The following is a 19,512-nucleotide window of genomic DNA, read 5'->3' on the forward strand; positions in this document are numbered from 1 at the left end:
CTCCTTTTTTCCTTTTTGGGATAATCTCTGTTCTGATGTATTTACCTCCAAAACTATGGTCCCTAAATCTGAATATCTAGTCCCTAGATGGCTTCCCTGGTGGCTCAGATGGTAAAGAATCCACCTACAATGCAAGAGACCTGTGTTCAATCCCTGGGTTGGGAAGATCCCCTGGAGGAGGGCATGGCAACCCACTCCAGTATTCTTGCCTGGAGAATCCCCATGATCTTCTTGCTGTCCAAGGGACTATCAAGAGTCTTCTTCAACACCACAGTTCAAAAGCATCAGTTCTTCAGGGCTCAGTTTTCTTTATGGTCCAACTCTCGCATCCATACATGGCTACTGGGAAAACCGAAACTTTGTCCAGATGGGCCTCTGTCAGCAGAGTGACGTCTCTGCTTGTTAATACGCTCTCTAGGTTGCCATAGCTTTCCTTCCAAGGAGCAAGTGTCTTTTCACGGCTGCAGTCACCATCTGCAGTGATTTGGGAGCCCCCAAAAATAAAGCCAGCCACTGTTTCCATCTATTTGCCATGAAGTGATGGGACCGGATGCCATGATCTTCGTTTTCTGAATGTTGAGCTTTAAGCCAACTTTTTCACTCTCTTCTTTCACTTTCATCAAGAGTCTCTTCAGTTTCTCGTTGCTTTCTGCCATAAGGGTGGTGTCATCTGCATATCTGACGTTATTGATATTTCTCCTGGCAATCTTGATGCTCTAAGTAGCATCTCTTCCTAGGGGTCAGCATTCATGGACCTTAACATACTTCAGGGCTGCCCCTGGTGCCTTAGTGGTAAGGAATCGCCTGCATTGCAGGAGACGTGTTCATTTCCTGGGTGGGGAAGGTCCGCTGGAGAAGAGAATGGCAACCCACTCCAGTATTCTTGCCTGGGAAATCCCATGCACAGAGGAGCCTGGTGGGCTGCAGTCCATGGGGCTGCACAGTTGGATACAACTTAGTGACTAAACAACGATACACTTCCGAGAAGGAGATCACATAATGAGGGAAACATCTAACCAGCGATCAACTCTAAATGAAACAGAACTGGAACAATTTTCTGGCTTTGTGTTGGTTTGTTTATTTTGTTTTTATAAAGAGGCACTCATTTCATGATTCAGGTCTTCTCCAAGAAAACATAAATCAAAGTAGGATATTAATATTCATAGAGTTGAATTCACTATAAGGAGGGGTGGTCTAGGGAAAACACTGTGGAAACTTACAAGTCTAGCTTACAGAAGAGGCATAAATAAGAACCTCTCAAAAGCTGATAGCCCACAATACTCTCTTTAGGGTGTAAAATATTTATATTATAAGGAGACCTATAGAAACAGTCAACAGATGAATGCCATAAGGCATTTAGAGATAAACATCTCTTAAGAAAAACTTATTCTTGCCAAGTTAAAGAAAATAAACCAAACCCTTTGATTTTAAACATTGAAGGAAAGAACGAAAAATCATACCCATTTTTCTCTTATGCTATCACTCTGGTACCTGCTTTAATAAGGAAGCTAAGAACATAATCTATTATATTAATTGCTCCAAGGATCTTCACAAAAAGCTTATCTCCCATTCAATTAGTTTCTTGCAATAAATATTGCTTGTTATACATAATTTCTTGAAAGATAAAGATATTTTATTATTTATTTTTTTAAATTTAAATTTATTTATTTTAATTGGAAGCTAATTACTTTACAATATTGTATTGGTTTTGCCATACATCAACATGAATCCGCCATGGGTGTACACGTGTCCCCAATCCTGAATTCCCCACCCACTTCCCTCCCCATACCATCCCTCTGGGTCATCCCAGTGCACCAGTCCCAAGCATCTTGTATCTTGCATCGAACCTAGACTGGCGATTCATTTCTCATATGATATTATACATGTTAACAGTGTAAAACATCAGAATGGATGACTGGTCAGCTATATATTAAAAATTATCATTCTCTCTTCAATATATACCCAATGGTACCTGACATTTTAGTTATACTTTCCATAACACAGAGCAGTTTAATAATATCAATCAGTATTATTGTTCTCTGCATAACACGTTTTCACAGGCTACTCCAAGCCTTGCTAAGCTGTTGGATAACAAATGGGAAAATATCATACCACAGGCAATATCTACCTATCCAACAGGCAAAACAAGAAAATGGAGCCCAGACCTAGAATCCTCTAGTGTTACTCAATCAAGGCAAATTATCTATTGTCTTCTGCCCAGAAGGTCCCACGGGGCATGAAATACTGATTTAGGAATTTGCTGGGCCTGAGTTTCTGTGTGTTGCAACTATGGTCTCTTCTATCACTTCTTAATATATGATAAATCGCTTCTATGTATGGTATGACAAAGTTGAATAACAAATTAAATATGGCTATCCTATAAACTTGAAATGTAAACACTAAAATTTTTTTACAATACTAGTTTGGATCATTAACATTTGCTCCATAGTGTGCAGGATTGTACAGTGCCATGTTCATATCTGTGCTCACCTCCACTGCACCTTCATTTCACACCTCACAACTTCTGCTGCACTCACAAGACCTGATTCCAGTCTTTCTAAAAGTAGGATTTGGAGAACTTGGATGTTCTTTGTGATTCATCTGGAGTTTCTCAAATCCCTGAGGACAGTGGATCTGGGCTCTAGATATTGAGGAAGGGCTAAAGCTGAAACTTTGTGATGGGAAGAAGAGCAGGAGCTATTCACTGAGCAGAAGAGGAGGAATCTGGAGTAAGTGTGAAGAAGAATTAAAGAAAAAAACACCATGAAGCATAAAGAATGGTAACATGCAAGACTATTTCATCAGTTAAAAACCTTTGCTTTGTACTATCCTAAGTGTCCATATAATATGCAACATTAAAAGTGTCACACATGAATGTCCTGCATTAGTATTTATTTGTTCACTCTGCTCATCTGGAATTTCCCATATAAGATCAGCACAGTGGTGGCTATGAAGACTCTGGTTCAGATACCCTAGGTTCTAAGCTGGTCTCCAATACTTTCTAAGAATGTGACCTTCACCTTCCTTGGCCTCAGTTTCCTCATATCTAAAAAGAAGATGAAACATTCTCTCCCTTCTCAGGTTATTGCAAAAAGAAATAAAATACAGATATATAACATATGATATATGCATATACATGTATGCATATATCTGTACATATATAATATCTATCATCCATCTACACCTAGAACAGTGACTGTGTGGACCAAAATAAACTGTGGAAAATTCTGAAAGAGATGGGAATACCAGACCACCTCATCTGCCTCTTGAGAAATCTGTATGCAGGTCAGGAAGCAACAGTTAGAACTAGACATGGAAAAACAGACTGGTTCCAAATAGGACAAGGAGTGCGACAAGGCTGTATATTGTCACCCTGCTTATTTAACTTCTATGCAGAGTACATCATGAGAAACGCTGGACTGGAAGAAACACAAACTGAAATCAAGATTGCTGGGAGAAATATCAATAACCTCAGATATGCAGATGACTCACCCTTATGGCAGAAAGCGAAGAGGTGCTAAAGAGCCTCTTGATGAAAGTGAAAGAGGGTGAAAAAGTTGGCTTAAAGCTCAACATTCAGAAAACGAAGATCATGGCATCCGGTCCCATCACTTCATGGGAAATAGATGGGGAAACAATGGAAACAGTGTCAGACTTTATTTCTGGGGGCTCCAAAATCACTGCAGATGGTGATTGCAGCCATGAAATTAAAAGACGCTTGCTCCTTGGAAGAAAAGTTATGAACAACCTAGATAGTATATTCAAAAGCAGAGACATTACTTTGTCGACTAAGGTCTGTCTAGTCAAGGCTATGGTTTTTCCTGTGGTCATGTATGGATGTGAGAGTTGGACTGTGAAGAAGGCTGAGCACTGAAGAATTGATGCTTTTGAACTGTGGTGTTGGAGAAGACTCTTGAGAGTCCCTTGGACTGCAAGGAGATCCAACCATTGGATGGATCCAACCATCCAATCCATCCAACCAGATCTCCATTCTGAAGGAGATCAGCCCTGGGATTTCTTTGGAAGGAATGATGCTAAAGCTGAAACTCCAGTACTTTGGCCACCTCATGCAAAGAGTTGACTCATTGGAAAAGACTCTGATGCTGGGAGGGATTGGGGGCAGGAGGAGAAGGGGACGACCAAGGATAAGATGGCTGGATGGCATCACTGACTCGATGGACGTGAGTCTGAGTGAACTCCAGGAGATGGTGATGAATAGGGAGGCCTGGCGTGCTGCGATTCATGGGGTCGCAAAGAGTTGGACATGACTGAGCGACTGAACTGAACTGAATGTTCAGTAAAATTATCACATTCATTGTTGTTTTGTAATTTTTATTTAACTTCACATCTATAGATCTTGTTGCCTCTACTATGAATGAGAACTTTGAGGGTGGGAAACAATCTTATGTTTTGTTACGGCTAAATTTTTATTTTTGTCTCATCTATTGTGGTTCACCATTCTCCTGTTCTTATTCCATATGATTTAGCTGCAGGTGAATCAGGCCTGGTCAATCAATGCTGCATTCATCTTGCCAGAAGGAATGTACGTGACTTAAGCTTGGATATGTAAGTCCTCACCAGCAAAAGGCTCAGTGATGTCTGGGATGGCTGCCTATCAGACTGTATAAACTTGAAACTCTGGGACTGGCCATCTTCGCCTCCGGAGGGACAGACTGTCTGAGAATGGCAACAATACAGAAGAACACAGGGCCAGCAGATGGAGAGAGATGACCATGAGGACACTGAGTTTCTGAATTCAGTCTTGCCTCAAAGGAATGCTCTTTGGCTTTTCTAACTTTATAAGGAGATAGATGCTCTCTTTAGTTTATTTAAATTAGTTTATATTGGATTTGCAACCAAATTAATACTAATATACATCTTCTTGTGTGTATGTGTATAATTCTTTTTTAACTTTTTACTTTGTATTGAGGTATAGTCAATTAATCGGAGAAGACAATGCCAACCCACTCCAGTACTCTTGCCTGGAAAATCCCATGGGCAGAGTAGTCTGGTAGGCTGCCATCTATGGTGTCGCTAAGAGTCAGAAACAACTGAGCGACTTCACTTTCACTTTTCACTTTCATGCTTTGGAGAAGGAAATGGCAACCCACTCCAGTGTTCTTGCCTGGAGAATCCCAGGGACGGGGGAGCCTGGTGGGCTGCCGTCTGTGGGGTCACACAGAGTCGGACATGACTGAAGTGACTTAGCAGCAGCAGCAGCAGCATAGTCAATTAATAATGTTGTGATAGTTTCAGGTGAACAATGAAGGGACTCAGCCATATATAAACATCTTCTTAAAATCAACTTCTTAGTCCTCATTATCCTCTTTGATCATGACATTCAAATATATGCCACTGAGCGTATATAAGGCCCTGTATATAGGGCCCTGTACACAGAAGACCATGCATGCACGTGCACATGCACACACACACACACAAATATTGCATGTATGAATGAATTAAAAAATTTGAAACTGCAACCATGAAATTAAAAGACATTTGCTTTTTGGAAGAAAATCTATGATTATCCTAGATAGTGCATTAAAAAGCAGAGACATCACTTTGCCCACAAAGATCTGTACAGACTACTGCTTCTCCAGTAGTCATGTATGGATGTGAGAGCCGGACCATAAAGAAGGCTGAGCAGTGAAGAATTGATGCTTTCGAATTGTGCTGGGGAAGACTCTTGAGAGTCCCTTGGACAGCAAGGAGATCAAACGAGTCAACCCTAAAGGAAATAAAACCTGAATATTCATTGGAAGGACTGATGCTGAAGATGAACCTCCAATACTTTGGTCACCCCTTGCCAAGAGCCAATTCATTGGAAATGACCCTGATGCTGGGAAAGGTTGAGGGCAGGAGGAGAAGGGGATGACAGAGGATGAGATAGTTGGATGACATCATTGACTCAATGGACATGCATTTGAGTAAACGCGGAGAGATAGCGAAAAACAAGGAAGCCTGGCATGCTGCAGTCCATGGAATCACAGAGTCAGTCAAGACTTGACGACTGAACAGTAACAAAAAGAAACTACACCACAACTTTGGAAAAGATTTTCATGCTTAATAAAACGGACAGCACTGCCTTAACGCCACCTGGTACGCAGTGGAACAGATCTCTTTTTTAGAAAAGTGATGTAGTCCTGAGGAACTTGTTGGATGAGCTGGATTGCAAAGAAAAGTGTGGTGGAGACGAGGGATTGAGCGTTGGAAGAATGGAGTTCCTCTTAGCATAACTAACTCCATGGTCATCTCATTTCCTTAATCTTCCTGGGTACCGTTCTTTAAGATAAATTGGGAAGAGTAATACTTTCCTTAAAGGGTAATTATTGCGTTCAAAGGAGCTCATTTATGTGTGAGCTAAAACTGGTACAGATGTTATCTGTTGATTTACCCCACCCCAGATATGCCAATTTCGATTGGCGATGGATACACACCTACCAAATCATGAGCTTAAAAGTGCTGAAATTTATTTTTCTGTAGTCAAAAGTTCGACCGGAAGCGCATTTTAGAAGGATGAATGTGAACATCCACCGTCATATCTGGGTCTGGGATGTGGCCTTTTGAGGGAATTTTGAGTGTTCTCCCTAAAAGGAAGATTCCACTACTACGTTTTCTCCAAGAATCCCTTCACTTTTTTTCCATCAAAGAGCTTTAGAGGGCAGATGCGATGCTGTGCTCAAGACTAAATTCTTAACAGGTCCTTTGGCCACCGCTGGAGCTCAGTATCTGCGAACCTCCACGCCTAGAGGTGTTTTCAGTGGGCGGGGCGAGAAGCACCTGCTCCCGGGCTCTCCTCGAATCTGGTTCCAATCCCTTGGTTTTAAGGGTGTAGCTCTGCAGTCTCTCAGCTATTCCCTGGAGTGTGCTTTATGAGATCCGGTTTCAGTCCCCCGGTGGGGAGCTCTGAGGTCCCGTTACAATTCCCTAGAGATCCGTGCGTGTGCGGGAGGGACAGAGCCAGGGAGAGACCGAGGGAGGGGGAGCAGTCTCCGGTCTCCGGTTACCGCCCCGCACGGCCCCCGCACCGCGCCGCCGAGTGCACTGCGGACCCGGGGAGCGCCGCGGCCCCTTTAAGAGCCGGGCCCAGGCCGGCCCGGGGGCCGCGGGAGCCCAGAGCGCGGCGCGCGGCGGAGGAGTTGGGATCCGGCGCAAAAGTTTCCTCCCAACTCTGGCCCCGCGCGCTGCCGCTGCCGCCGCCCACTCCAGCCCGGGGCTTGGGGCCGACCCCGCCGCCGCCAGGGCCAGGGCCAGGGCCAGGCCGGCAGTTTCGCTTTGGCGGGCGGGGAGCAGCCGCCAGGGCCGGGCCTGAGCCGGAGCCGGAGCCGGAGCAGGAGCGGGAGGAGCAGCCCGGCCCCCGGCTTCTCCGGCCCCCGGCCACCTGGGAGGTAGCCCTCCCCGCTGCCGCCTGCTCTCAGATCGATTCCCGCCCGCCGGCGGCCGCCTGCCCCGGGCGGAGGGGCGTTGCTGCGAGCCCCTGATCCGGAAGGGGGACCGGGGAGAGGCACCCCGGGGTCTCCGCCGGCGCCCGGTGTCCCCTGAGAGTGGGGCCGCGCCCGCCGGCCCAGACACCTGTTCGGCCGGGCCCGGCGTGGTCGCCGGGGGCCAGGATGAAAGTGACCGTGTGTTTCGGCAGGACCGGAATCGTGGTGCCCTGCAAGGAGGGCCAGCTGCGCGTCCGGGAGCTCACACAGCAGGCGCTGCAGCGGTACCTGAAGACCCGCGAGAAGGTGGGCGCGGCGCTGGGGGCGCGCGGGCGGGGCGGAGGAGGGGGCGCGGCTGCGGACTGGCTACCCGGGAGCGCTCCGCCGCCACCGCACCTGCCAGGTGCCCCGAGGACAGGGTGGCGACACCCTGGGGACGCAGAGCACCTCGGCGACCTGATTTGTCACGACCTGTGGCCTCAACTTTTGTATGTTGCTAATATGAGGGATCTGGGCGTTTGTGGGCCTTGCTTGTTTCAGGGTGGTGGTTGGAACCGCGGCATCCGAGCCACTTGGAGGCTTGTTTGAACGGCAACATCTGGTGCCCCGGTCCAAGCCCAGGGCCTCAAAATCTGCTTTTCAACAAGCTCCCAGGTGATTGCAGTGGCCAGTGAAGTTTGGCAAGCACTGCTTGAGAAGTTGTTGGAGCGAACAGACCTCAGGGGAGCACTTGTAGGTGTTGCTCACCTCAGATGTGATTTTTAACCAGCTAAGGCCCGTCCTACTTCTAATCCTTGGGTTAGAAAGTTGATTGGTATAAGTAACAGATACTCGGAAGTTACAACTAATGGGGCCCTTGGAATTTCAGCCTCTGGAGCTGGCCTCTCTCAATGACTCCAGCAGGAGGTCAGGTGGAAGGATGCGGCGTGCTGACAGCAACCAGTCTACACTTTGCTATTTTTACTTTAACACCTCTCTTTCTATCAGCATTTACTAAATGTGTGGGCAGTGTCAGGTCCGGGGTGACTGTCGAAATGATGACAAAGACTATTCCCAGCTCTGTCCCTGAAGCCAGAAACAAGTGAAATCTAGGTAAGGTTCCGGAAGTGTTTGTAAGTGTGTAAGGCATACTTAAATATTCAGAAGCCCTAGCTAGACTCTGGAACTCATACTGAGTGTTTGGGTAACATGCTGGGCCTGTTTCTTTTTTAAAGAAAAAAGTTTCAATGAAAACTTTAAATGAAGTCCTCCAGCGGCATCTTTTTCTTTTGAATCCTCCAAAGGGATATCTTGTTTGCCCCAAATCTTCCTCAAATAGGACAAATCATAAAGTTTTAATTTAGAGGCCAGTGGTTTTCTTAATGCTTTTCTTCGTGCTGTGAGAACTGTAGAAATAGTATGTTGGCTAGTTTCATGATGGAAAGATCTGGTTTCTTTTAATGTCATCTCGGTTATCCAAGGCATGAAAGCAATTGTTTTTTCTAAACGTATATAGCTGAGGCATTTAAGAAAATCTCTGCATCTCTGTGCCTCCACTTGGAATTATTATACAGGAAAAAATTCCACTCTGGATAAATGCATGTGCATATTTCCTGGAACAGTCAAGAGCTAAACATGAGTGTAGAGAATGCTCTGTTAATACATTAAATATAATCTCTAAAGCTGGATTTTTACTAATGGAATTGAGGCAGAGAAGAACAGTAATCAAAGTAGCCTATATAAGTATCTACCTAATGGTTTTTTTCCTTTGTTACAATAGCACATGCTGTTTATATTGTGTAATTCAGTTAAAAATGAAAAGTGACACAAGTTGTCCTTAAAATCCTATTTCCCTAACTTCTGAAAGTAGTCTAAGGTTAAACCTAACCATGCTATTCTAGACAAATTATTAAAGCAAATTTCACTGAGAGGTTGTTTTATAGAGATGATAAACTTATTTTTATTTTTTTAAACATTGTGAAAAATAATTTAATTCGAAAACCTCGAATATTTAGAAATTTGATACATGGAGCTGTCCAAGTAATAAAAGTAAGCTCTAAGCTTATAAATAGCACACAGGGAATTAACTATAGGATATTTAATGCATTATAATTTGATCTTAAAAGGTGTTAAAAAACTATCAATATTCTGTACTGAAAGCATAATTTATAATATCACAGATCCCATAATGTAATTGTATTGATCAGTTTACCATTATTACCAGACATTACATTTTTCTGTGTTTACATTTATATATTAGTGAATGTGACATTTAAAGGTCACCTGCAACTAATAAATTCTCCCTCCCTTCTTTGGCTTTTAAAATCTCAATTTAATAACTGGAGAGTGATATTTTTCCCTCCCAAAATACTCCTCTCTCATAGTTTCGTTTTAAATAGCATTGTAATCATAACAAGGCTTTAACTAATATTAAATTATATTCCTAATGGAACTAAAATGTCATGAAATACTCCGATAAAGTCCATGCTTTTATCCATTGAATTTAGAAAATGATGGGAAAAGACCAGAAATATAAAAATTCAATTTCAAAAACAACTTGGCATAAATTCAATTTCTTTAAATTAGTGAAAGGTTTAAACGGTTTGTTTCTCTGGACAGTGAAGTTTTAAGCCCTTGTGTGTTACTCAGTTGGTCGTGTCCGACTCTTTGCAACCCAGCGGACTGTAGCCTGCAAGGCTCCTCTGTCCATGGCATATTCCAGGCAAGGATATTGAAGTGGGTTGCCATTTCTTCCTCTAGAGGCTCTTCCCCAACCTAGGGATCGAACCTGAATCTCCCGCATTGGCAAGTGGATTCTTTACTGTCTGAACCACCAGGGAATCACAAACTTAATGAGGGCCGCAGAAGCTGCAAGCCGATGAGGATGGGCTTACTCAGTAGTAATAACACAACAGCCAAGAGGAATTGTACTTACTTGGTGCAGGCACTGTTCTAGGTGCTTTACGTATATGAAATGACTAAGTCCGTGAACGAGGTACTAATATCCCCATTTTACAGATGGGGGAAAAGCAGAGAAGTATGACTAATATGTGGTAGAATTGAGATTTGAACCCAGGAACTGTGTTTCCAGGTCCTTACTCTCAGTCATTAATATGGAGCCTAGTAAGTCACTATGCAGTGGAACTTATCATCTTATTTATTTCTTTACAGTTTGTTTAAAAAATCCATCTGTAAACTGCTACAATAACATATCAACCCAATGATAGCAATAGCTATTGTGTTTCTTGTAAAGGGAGGCTTGTGTATGTGCTGAGTCGTGTCCAACTCTTTGCGACCCCATAGTCTCTAGCCTGCCAGGCTCCTCCGTCCATGGGATTTCCCAGGCTAGAATACTGGAGTGAGTTGCCATTTCCTTCTCTTCCTGATGCAGGGATCAAACCTGGTCTCTTGTGTCTCCTCCATTGTCAGCAAATTCTTTACCCCTGAGCCACCCGGGAAGCCTTCAAAGCATCCTCACAGTCCTTTAAATCCTATCTTTTAGAGTATAGGTCCAAATGTTACAGGTAGAAGTCTGATTTCTGTGAAAAATATTGCAGGATTTGCAAATCAAGTCTGAAGAATCTTCTTCAGTCCAATTACAAATGGAAAAATTGGGCATGATCTCTGAGATACCTGGGTCAAGAGGTAAGGAGGTAAAGAAACATGTTAAGTGGGAACATGAATGTAAATGAAGCCTGTTTCTTCCGGAGCGCTGAATAATTTAGATGGGAGAAAGGCAGATTTCAAGATTGAAGAGAGAGTTGGGGTTTCTACAGTTTGAAGGGTACATGAAGCCCAAGGAGGACAGTCTGGGTTTTGTGAGCAGAAGCAGAGCACTGGCCACCTCCAACTGAGAAGAAACAAAGGAAGCTGGTATTTGTGGAATGTGAGAAGCCAGCTGAATCAGCATCAGATAAGGCCAGAAGTAGGTGAGATACTGAAGAAACTGAGGGAGCTTTGGGGAAAGCTTTAATTATGTTCTGAATTCTCTCAGACTTTGAGGTTCCTGTGGCCTCCCTGATCCCTGTCCTTTGATAACCTCTACTAGGGAGGTGAATTGACCAAGGGGCAAGACTTGAGGGATTGCTTGTCTTTTGGATCCTGGTAGTTTATCATCATTTCAGGCTCTAAATCCAGTTCAGTTAAGTAGTTAGTGGAAAGGGGACTACTCTTCAGTAGTCAAGGTGGGGATCATTGAGTAATTAGTTAATTAATCATCAAAATTACGCGTCACAGGTGAATGGCTAAACCATATCCTGCAGGGCTCTCAACTTGGTTGATCATTAGTTACCTCTAATTTTAACATTTTAAATAATACATGTTTCAGTCCTTTTCTTCCATGGATTTGGAGTGAAACCTGGGCATCGGTATTAAAAAAAGATACTTCAGATGATACAAATGCCCAGTTAGAATTGAGAATCACTAATCTGCTACTACTACTACTACTACTAATCTTTTGGTATCACTGAACTAATTTGATTTTTAAACTCATTTGACAGCAGATAATATGTCTTAGACACCTACGGACCAACTTGTTATCAGTAACTGTCTTTCTGCTCCTACCTTAAGTGCATTCTCCCAGCAGGTGTTCAAATGACTTATTAAATTGAACATTGATTTTTATATATAAGTAAATAAGGGGAAGTACTTGTGTTATGCCCAAGTCGCAAAATCTCCCAATGACCACCAGGGAGCCGATATCCGATGCAAAAGCAAGAGAGTTTTTATTACCAAGCTCGCGCTGGGGCTCCCACCAATGCCGACACAGCAGCTATAGGGAGGAGCCCCGAGTTCTGGGTTACATTGCTTATATAGGGTATTCTCGCGCGAGAAATTTGAAAAACAGGAGTTTCCTGGTTGGGAGACGTCTAACTGGTTACCTTCTGTGGAAGGGTTAGGTGTTGGTTTCTGATCGGTTTTTATTTTCCCGGGCTGGCCCCGGGTTCTGATTGGTTCCGATTGGTTCCCATTTCCCTGGCTGGCCACGGGTTCTGATTGGTTCCCATTACCTAGGTAGACCACGTTAAGTCAGGAGATTTTGATCTGGGGTCCGATTGGCTCGAGGGTGGTGGGGTGAGGTCAGGGGATTTCCAAAGCCTCTTGGATTTTCAAAGGCTCTTTTCCTGGAACCTTACAAAATGGAGTTTTTCTGTCGACAAAGTGGAGTAGCTTAGGTCCTTCACTTGTTCAGTAACAAAAGTATAAATTAGAGTGTACAGTGTGTGCATGTGTGTGAGTTCAGGAGTCGAATAGTATGAACACTGAGTTTATGGGGTAGTGGGTATGATAGAATTTTTAGGAAGATTTGCAGATCTATGTTTATGAGGATAGTGTTGTTGTTGTTTTTAAAGAAGCATCTGATTGACTTTCAAAATGAATCTCTTCTGTATTCAGATATTTGGAATAATTTGTTGGTTTTGTAAGTTGAGGTCAGCTTCCCCAGATTGGAATTAGTTAAGAGCAATGGACTCTCCTGGTTGACTGTGAGATCAGTTTTAGAATTTGTACAATGACAAGAATTAGGTTTGATATTATGTGTGACTAGCCTGGAAGAAAAAATTAGAACTCTTAAATTCCTGAATTTTTCAGCTTTTGATGTCTTGTTTCCAGATGATAAGTTTCCTTTATACATAAGCTAGGACCACACTGAATTCCCCAAATGCTTTTCAGTTTATTGGGCAGTGACTAACTTGAGTGCTTTATTTCCTATTCAGTTCTTTCCTCTCCCAATGTGTGAACTAGATGCTCTTTCCAGCATGTAGACAGGACTGACTCACCATCAGCAAGGCGCATGCTTCTAACTTGGTTTTGGTTCTGTTGCTTGACTTGCATTGAGCAGCCTCTAAGTTTGCAAACACAGGGCTCGTGGGGTCTGCTATGACCCACAGAAATGTTTTTTAAGTTTTGCTCAGTGTTATATTTTGAATTTTGCCATGTTTAAATAATATTGAGATTTCATGCAAAACTCCAGATTTCTATCTTTTAGGGAAAATAGAATCAGAAGCTCTGAGACTACTGGGCTTTACTTTCCCACATGGCAGCTTTCAGTTGGAGCTGAGGTTAGACACCTCTTTAGAAGGACTCATTATCCTCTAGTCCCCATTATTACCATCCCAATAGATGAGTGTAAGTTGTTGTTTTCCAGTGAGAGTGCTCTTAACAAGATTATCAGGATGTGACAGCTAAGAGCCATGGTTACTTTCCAGTCCTTATTTTTTGATATCTCACCTTTTAAAACTCTACCCAGAATTTCTAAACATGTCTCTGTCTTCTGTGTCTTTGCAGGGGCATCCAATACGGTTTCCCTTGTGTGCTGGTGCCTCGGGGTTCTGTGCTTTATTTCAGTTGGATCTCATCCATTCCATGGCTTCAGCTTCCCTCAGGCACACACCTCTAGTCTTGAACCTGCTGTCGACCTCAATATCCAGCAGCTTCTGGACTTCACCGCCTTGATGTCCCATACATAGTTTAAGCCCGGCTTGTCCTCTGTCCTTCTGCATGTCTCCATCCTCCTGTCCTGGTGGTTCAGATAGTAAAGAATCCACCTGCAGTGAGGGAGACCTGGGTTTGATCCCTGGGTTGGGAAGATCTCCTGGGGGAGGAAATGGCAATCCACTCCAGGATTCTTGCCTGGAGAATCGCCACGGACAGAGGAGCCTGGTGAGCTATAGTTCATGAGGTTGCAAAGAGTTGGACTCAGATGAGAGACTAAACACATACACATCCTCCTGTAGACTCTTTCTTCATTTCTGGTACCATCATTCACCTGGTTGTCTGATTCAGAAACCGGAAATCCTTTGTTCCTTGATGACCTCTCATCCTCCATATTCTGTTACTTGTCTGGTTGGTCAGAAAAGTCCTTTGATGCTTCCATGTGGTATTTCTTAGATCTGCTTCCTCCTTTCTGCCCCACACCAGTCCTTTCTCATTCCTACTGTGGGAAACTGCAGCAGACCCGTAATTGGCCTTTCTGCCACTCAGTTCAGTTCAGTCACTCAGTCATGTCCAGCTCTTTGCAACCCCATGAACCGAAGCATGCCAGGCCTCCCTGTCCATCGCCAACTCCTGGAGTCCACCCAAACCTGTGTTCATTGAGTTGGTGATTCCATCCAACCATCTCATCCTCTGTTGTCCCCTTCTCCTCCTGCCCTCAATCCTTCCCAGCATCAGGGTCTTTTCAAATGAGTCAGTTCGCATCAGGTGGCCAAAGTATTGGAGTTTCAGCCTCAACATCAGTCCTTCCAATGAACACCCAGGTCTGATCTTCTTTAGGATGGACTGGTTGGATCTCCTTGCCGTCCAAGGGACTCTCCAGAGTCTTCTCCAACACCACAGTTAGCTCCCAATTCTTTCAAACTGGTCTGCATTGAGGACCTTACAGCTGTAGATCTGATCCTGTCTGGAGTATTGCTGGGATATGTAAATGGCTCTTCACTGCTATTATGTGAAAACCCACTTTGCTTCCGGGTCCAATATCTTCTCTATTCCTTTATACCCTTTAAATTCACACATGTGACGTAAAACTTTCACATTTTCCCCCACCCCAAGTGAATCTTGCTCATCTTTTGGGATGAAACTTCAACTGCCTCTTCTCTAGGAATTCCCTTCCTCCTTTTTCCCTCACCGTCACTTAGGGGCTTCATACTTGTGTTCCTGTAACTCGCTGTGCAGTGTTTTCATGTTGAAAACCATATCTTACATTATACTGTCTACTCATCAGGGTCTTCTAACTTAACAGGCAAGCCCCCAAAAGACAGTGGTTTATCGCTTTCTCAGGGGGAGATGGGGTCTATGACCCATGCAGCCACCTACTGCTGTTCGTTTTGCTTTTGGGTTTTCTGCAGATTCCCTGCCCTGTGCCAGCTGGTGAGCAAGGAGAGTGTGGTGGATGCCACAGAAGCCTGGGGGCTTGGCCTGGAAGTGGCAGACATCACTTGTGCCAGCATTCCACTGGTCACACTGGCCGTGCAGTGGGCCATGCAGTCTAGATGCAGTGGGCTGGGGAAAGAAGTCCACGTGAATGTAGGAGAGGAACTGGCCGGGCTTGACCACAGAGTGCAACCATTCTGTCTCCTCCACTCTACGTTGAACTGTTTAAGAACACAGAATGAGTCTTATTTATTCTCCTATCCCTGTTTTTAGCACAGTACCAGATATATAGTATGTATACCAGAAATGCTTGTTAAATTGTATCACCTTTCACAATGCTTTCTTTCATAAAAATGAGAATGACCTCATATTCAACACTATGCTTTGTAAGAAATCTTTATATGTGGTGTAGTTTTATAAAGAAGTCTAAATGCAACTTTTCTCTTGACTATCTTCAAATACCTCATCAAATCCACATGTGCTGTAGGCACTAGTTGAGTGGCCCATTATATCTGCCGCACTGATTGTCTTAAATAACAGCTTCAAATGTTGACAGGTTGACTCTCTTCGCAGATTCTCGAGGCTGAGTGCTCTGCAGTTCTGGATTTTTAGCAAAGGAACATCATAATGTTTTTGTTTCATGGAGATTTGTGCAATGCTGCCCTTTACATTTGAACAGTGTTTGATTTTCAGTGTCTTCTTTATTAATTTCATGTTGATTTAAGAAATGATTCTGGACTATCTCGAATTGGGTGGATCCTTTATTTTTGAATGGCACTGTAACTGCTCCTTGGGGCTGCCAAATTAGCTCTGTCTCCCATCTCGGGCTCTACCATTCTTTTGATTGCTGGACTCTTTCTCTGTGGATTGCAATGAGACAGAATTGCAGGATACCAAGAGACAGGATGGTTTAAAAGGTTTCACTCTCAATTCAGTCTCTGTCAGATTCAGTACTAAGTATCATCCAGGTAAATACACCCTGTACTGCTCTTGTCCTTTACCTCAAGAAAGGATATATTAAACTGATCAGGTGGTCCTGGGCCCCAGAGGAGGAGCTGGTGGGGCCATTTGGGGATGGAGGCGGATAACAGAAGAGATGTCTGCAGCTCTCAGCTAAGCCACCATCAGCATGACTAGAGACCCACACTGGCAGGGGAAGTGATCAGACCCAATCTGCCAGCTTCACTTGAGACAGATATTAAGGGTATGTGGGGGAGCGCTGACAGTAGACTTCTGATACCTTTTTTAGGGAGATTTAGAGTGAGTCTTGCTACTATTCTTGATTTGCAGAGACATAAACTCTAGAAAGACTAACCACTAGGCAAAGATGGGTTTCTGACAAGGGATGTATAGACAGGGTTTGTACTCCTCCCTGTTTATAGATAGATGGCCTGTATTGGGAAAGAGGTGGAGAGAGAGTGGGGCACCTAATTTAAGAATGGTGGGTGAAACCTGCGTCTCTTAACGCCATCTACGTCACATGAAAAAGCATGTCGCATATTCAGGGAGACCTTAGTCTGACCCCCAGGTAGTGGGTGCTTTGCTACAGTTGCTTTTGATGATCTGACAATCCAAATGCCACTTCAGTTACTTCAGAGAAGATTTATGAAGAGTGACATTGGGTCAAGCATTCTGGGGATATAGAATAAAATAAGACATGTTCCCTGTCCCCATCAGGCTAATAAACTAATATGGCAGAGAAAGGAATGCAGATAAGTGACATGGTGTAGTAGACGGGTTTGGCGTGGTAGATGGAAGAGAGGGGCCACCTTTGACCTGGAGCAGGGAGAGATGAGGAAGGCATGCCAATTGCACCAGGAGTTACACGTGGGCAGGCTTTAGAAAGAATGGCCAACTGCTGGGCAGTAAGGGATGGGAGGGTGTTGGAAAGAGAGGGAGAGGCTGCCTGCCTCTGACTGAGGATTGGTTCAGTTCAGTCGATCAGTCGTGTCCAACTCCTTTTGACCCCATGGACTGAAGCGCACCAGGCCACCCTGTCCATCGCCAACACTCGGAGTTTACTCACACTCATGTCCATGAGTCGGTGATGCCATCCAACCACCTCATCCTCTGTCGATCCCTTCTCCTCCCACCTTCAATCTTTCCCAGCATCAGGGTCTTTTCAAATGAGTCAACTCTTTGCATCAGGTGGCCAAAGTATTGGCATTTCAGCCTCAACATCAGTCCTTACAATGAATATTCAGGACTGATTTCCTTTAGGATGGACTGTTTGGATCTCCTTGTAGTCCAAGGGACTCTCAAGAGTCTTCTCCAACACCTCAGTTCAAAAGTATCAGTTCTTCGGCACTCAGCTTTCTTTATAGTCCAACTCTCACATCTGTGCATGACTACTGGAAAAAACATAGCCTTGACTAGATGGACTTTTGTTGGCAAAGTAATGTCTCTGGTTTTTAATATGCTGTCTAGATTGGTCATAACTTTTCTTCCAAGAAGTAAGCGTCTTTTAATTTCATGGCTGCAATCACCATCTGCAGTGATTTTGGAGCCCCCCAAAATAAAGTCTGACACTATTTCCACTGTTTCCTCATCTATTTGCCATGAGGTGATGGGCCCAGATGCCATGATCTTCGTTTTCTGAATGTTGAGCTTTAAGCCAACTTTTCACTCTCCTCTTTCACTTTCATCAAGAGGCTCTTTAGCTGCCATAAGGGTTATCTGCATATCTGAGGTTATTGATATTTCTCCCAGCAGTCTCAATTCCAGCTTGTGCTTCATCCAGCCCAGCGTTTCTCCTGATGTACTCTGCACATAAATTAAATAAGCAGGGTGACAATATACAGCCTTGACGTACTCCTTTTCTGGTTTGGAAGCAGTCTGTTGTTCCATGTCCAGTTCTAACTGTTGCTTCCTGACCTGCATACAGATTTCTCAAGAGGCAGGTCAGGTGGTCTGGTATTCCCATCTCTTTCAGAATTTTCCAGAGTTTGTGGTGATCCACACAGTCAAAGACTTTGGCATAGTCAATAAAGGAGAAATAGATGTTTTTCTGGAACTCTCTTCCTTTCTTGGTGATCCAGCGGATGTTGGCAATTTGATCTCTGGTTTGTCTGCTTTTTCTAAAACCAGCTTGAACATCTGGAAGTTCTTGGTTCATGTATTGTTGAATCCTGGCTTGGAGAATTTTGAGCATTAGTTAACTAACGTGTGAGATGAGTGCAGTCGTGTGGTAGTTTGAGCATTCTTTGGGCATTGCCTTTTTTTGGGGATTGGAATGAAAACTGACCTTTTCCAGTCCTGTGGCCACTGCTGTATTTTCCAAATTTACTGGTACAGTGAGCACAGCATTTTCACAGCATCATCTTTCAGGATTTGAAATAGCTCAACTGGAATTCCATCACCTGCACTAGCTTTGTTCGTACTGATGCCTCCTACTGCTGCTGCTGCTGCTGCTAAATTGCTTCAGTCGTGTCTGACTCTGTGCGACCCCATAGACGGCAGCCCACCAGGCTGCCCCATCCCTGGGATTCTCCAGGCAAGAACACTGGAGTGGGTTGCCATTTCCTTCTCCAGTGCATGAAAGTGAAAAGTGAAAGTGAAGTCGCTCAGGCGTGTCCGACTCCTAGCGACGCCATAAACTACAGCCCACCAGGCCCCTCAGTCCATGGGATTTTCCAGGCAAGAGTACTGGAGTGGGGTGCCATTGCCTTCTCTGGATGCTTCCTAAGGCCCACTTAATTTCACATTCTAGGATGTCTGGCTGTAGGTGAGTGATCACACCATTGTGATTATCTGGGTCATGAAGATCTTTTTGTATAGTTCTTCTGTGTATTTTTGCCACCTCTTCTTAATATCTTCTGCTTCTGTTAGGTCCATACCATTTCTGTCCTTTATTGAGCCCATCTTTGCATGAACTGTTCCCTTTGTATCTCTAATTTTCTTGGAGAGATCTCTAGTCTTTCCCATTGTATTGTTTTCCTCTGTTTCTTTGCACTGATCACTGAGGGAGGCTTTCTTATCTCTCCTTGCTATTCTTTGAAACTCTGCATTCAAATGGGTATATCTTTCCTTTACTCCTTTGCTTTTCACTTCTCTTTTCTCAGCTATTTGTAAGGCCTCCTCAGATAGCCGTTTTGCTTTTTTACATTTCTTTTTCTTGGGAATGGTCTTGATCCCTGTCTCCTATACACTGTCACGAACCTCCATCCATAGTTCATCAGGCACTCTATCAGATCTAGTCCCTTAAATCTATTTCTCACTTCTACTGTGTAATCATAAGGGA

General features: G+C 43.9%; 1 protein-coding gene across 5 annotated transcripts in view; it reads left to right on the forward strand.

Annotated features, from left to right (window-relative positions):
• The first annotated feature begins 6,649 nt into the window (after positions 1-6,649).
• Positions 6,650-19,512, forward strand: part of PARD3B (par-3 family cell polarity regulator beta) — a 1,167,593-nt gene continuing 1,154,730 nt past the window's right edge. For all 5 annotated transcript variants that reach the window (XM_069578084.1, XM_069578083.1, XM_069578085.1 and 2 more), the window contains exon 1: positions 6,650-7,730. In XM_069578084.1, coding sequence (XP_069434185.1) covers positions 7,611-7,730 — 120 coding nt within the window. In that variant the 5' untranslated portion in view covers positions 6,650-7,610. The remainder of the gene's footprint in view (positions 7,731-19,512) is intronic.

This window comes from Ovis canadensis, chromosome 2 (genome assembly GCF_042477335.2).
Source record: "Ovis canadensis isolate MfBH-ARS-UI-01 breed Bighorn chromosome 2, ARS-UI_OviCan_v2, whole genome shotgun sequence".
NCBI lineage: Eukaryota > Metazoa > Chordata > Mammalia > Artiodactyla > Bovidae > Ovis > Ovis canadensis.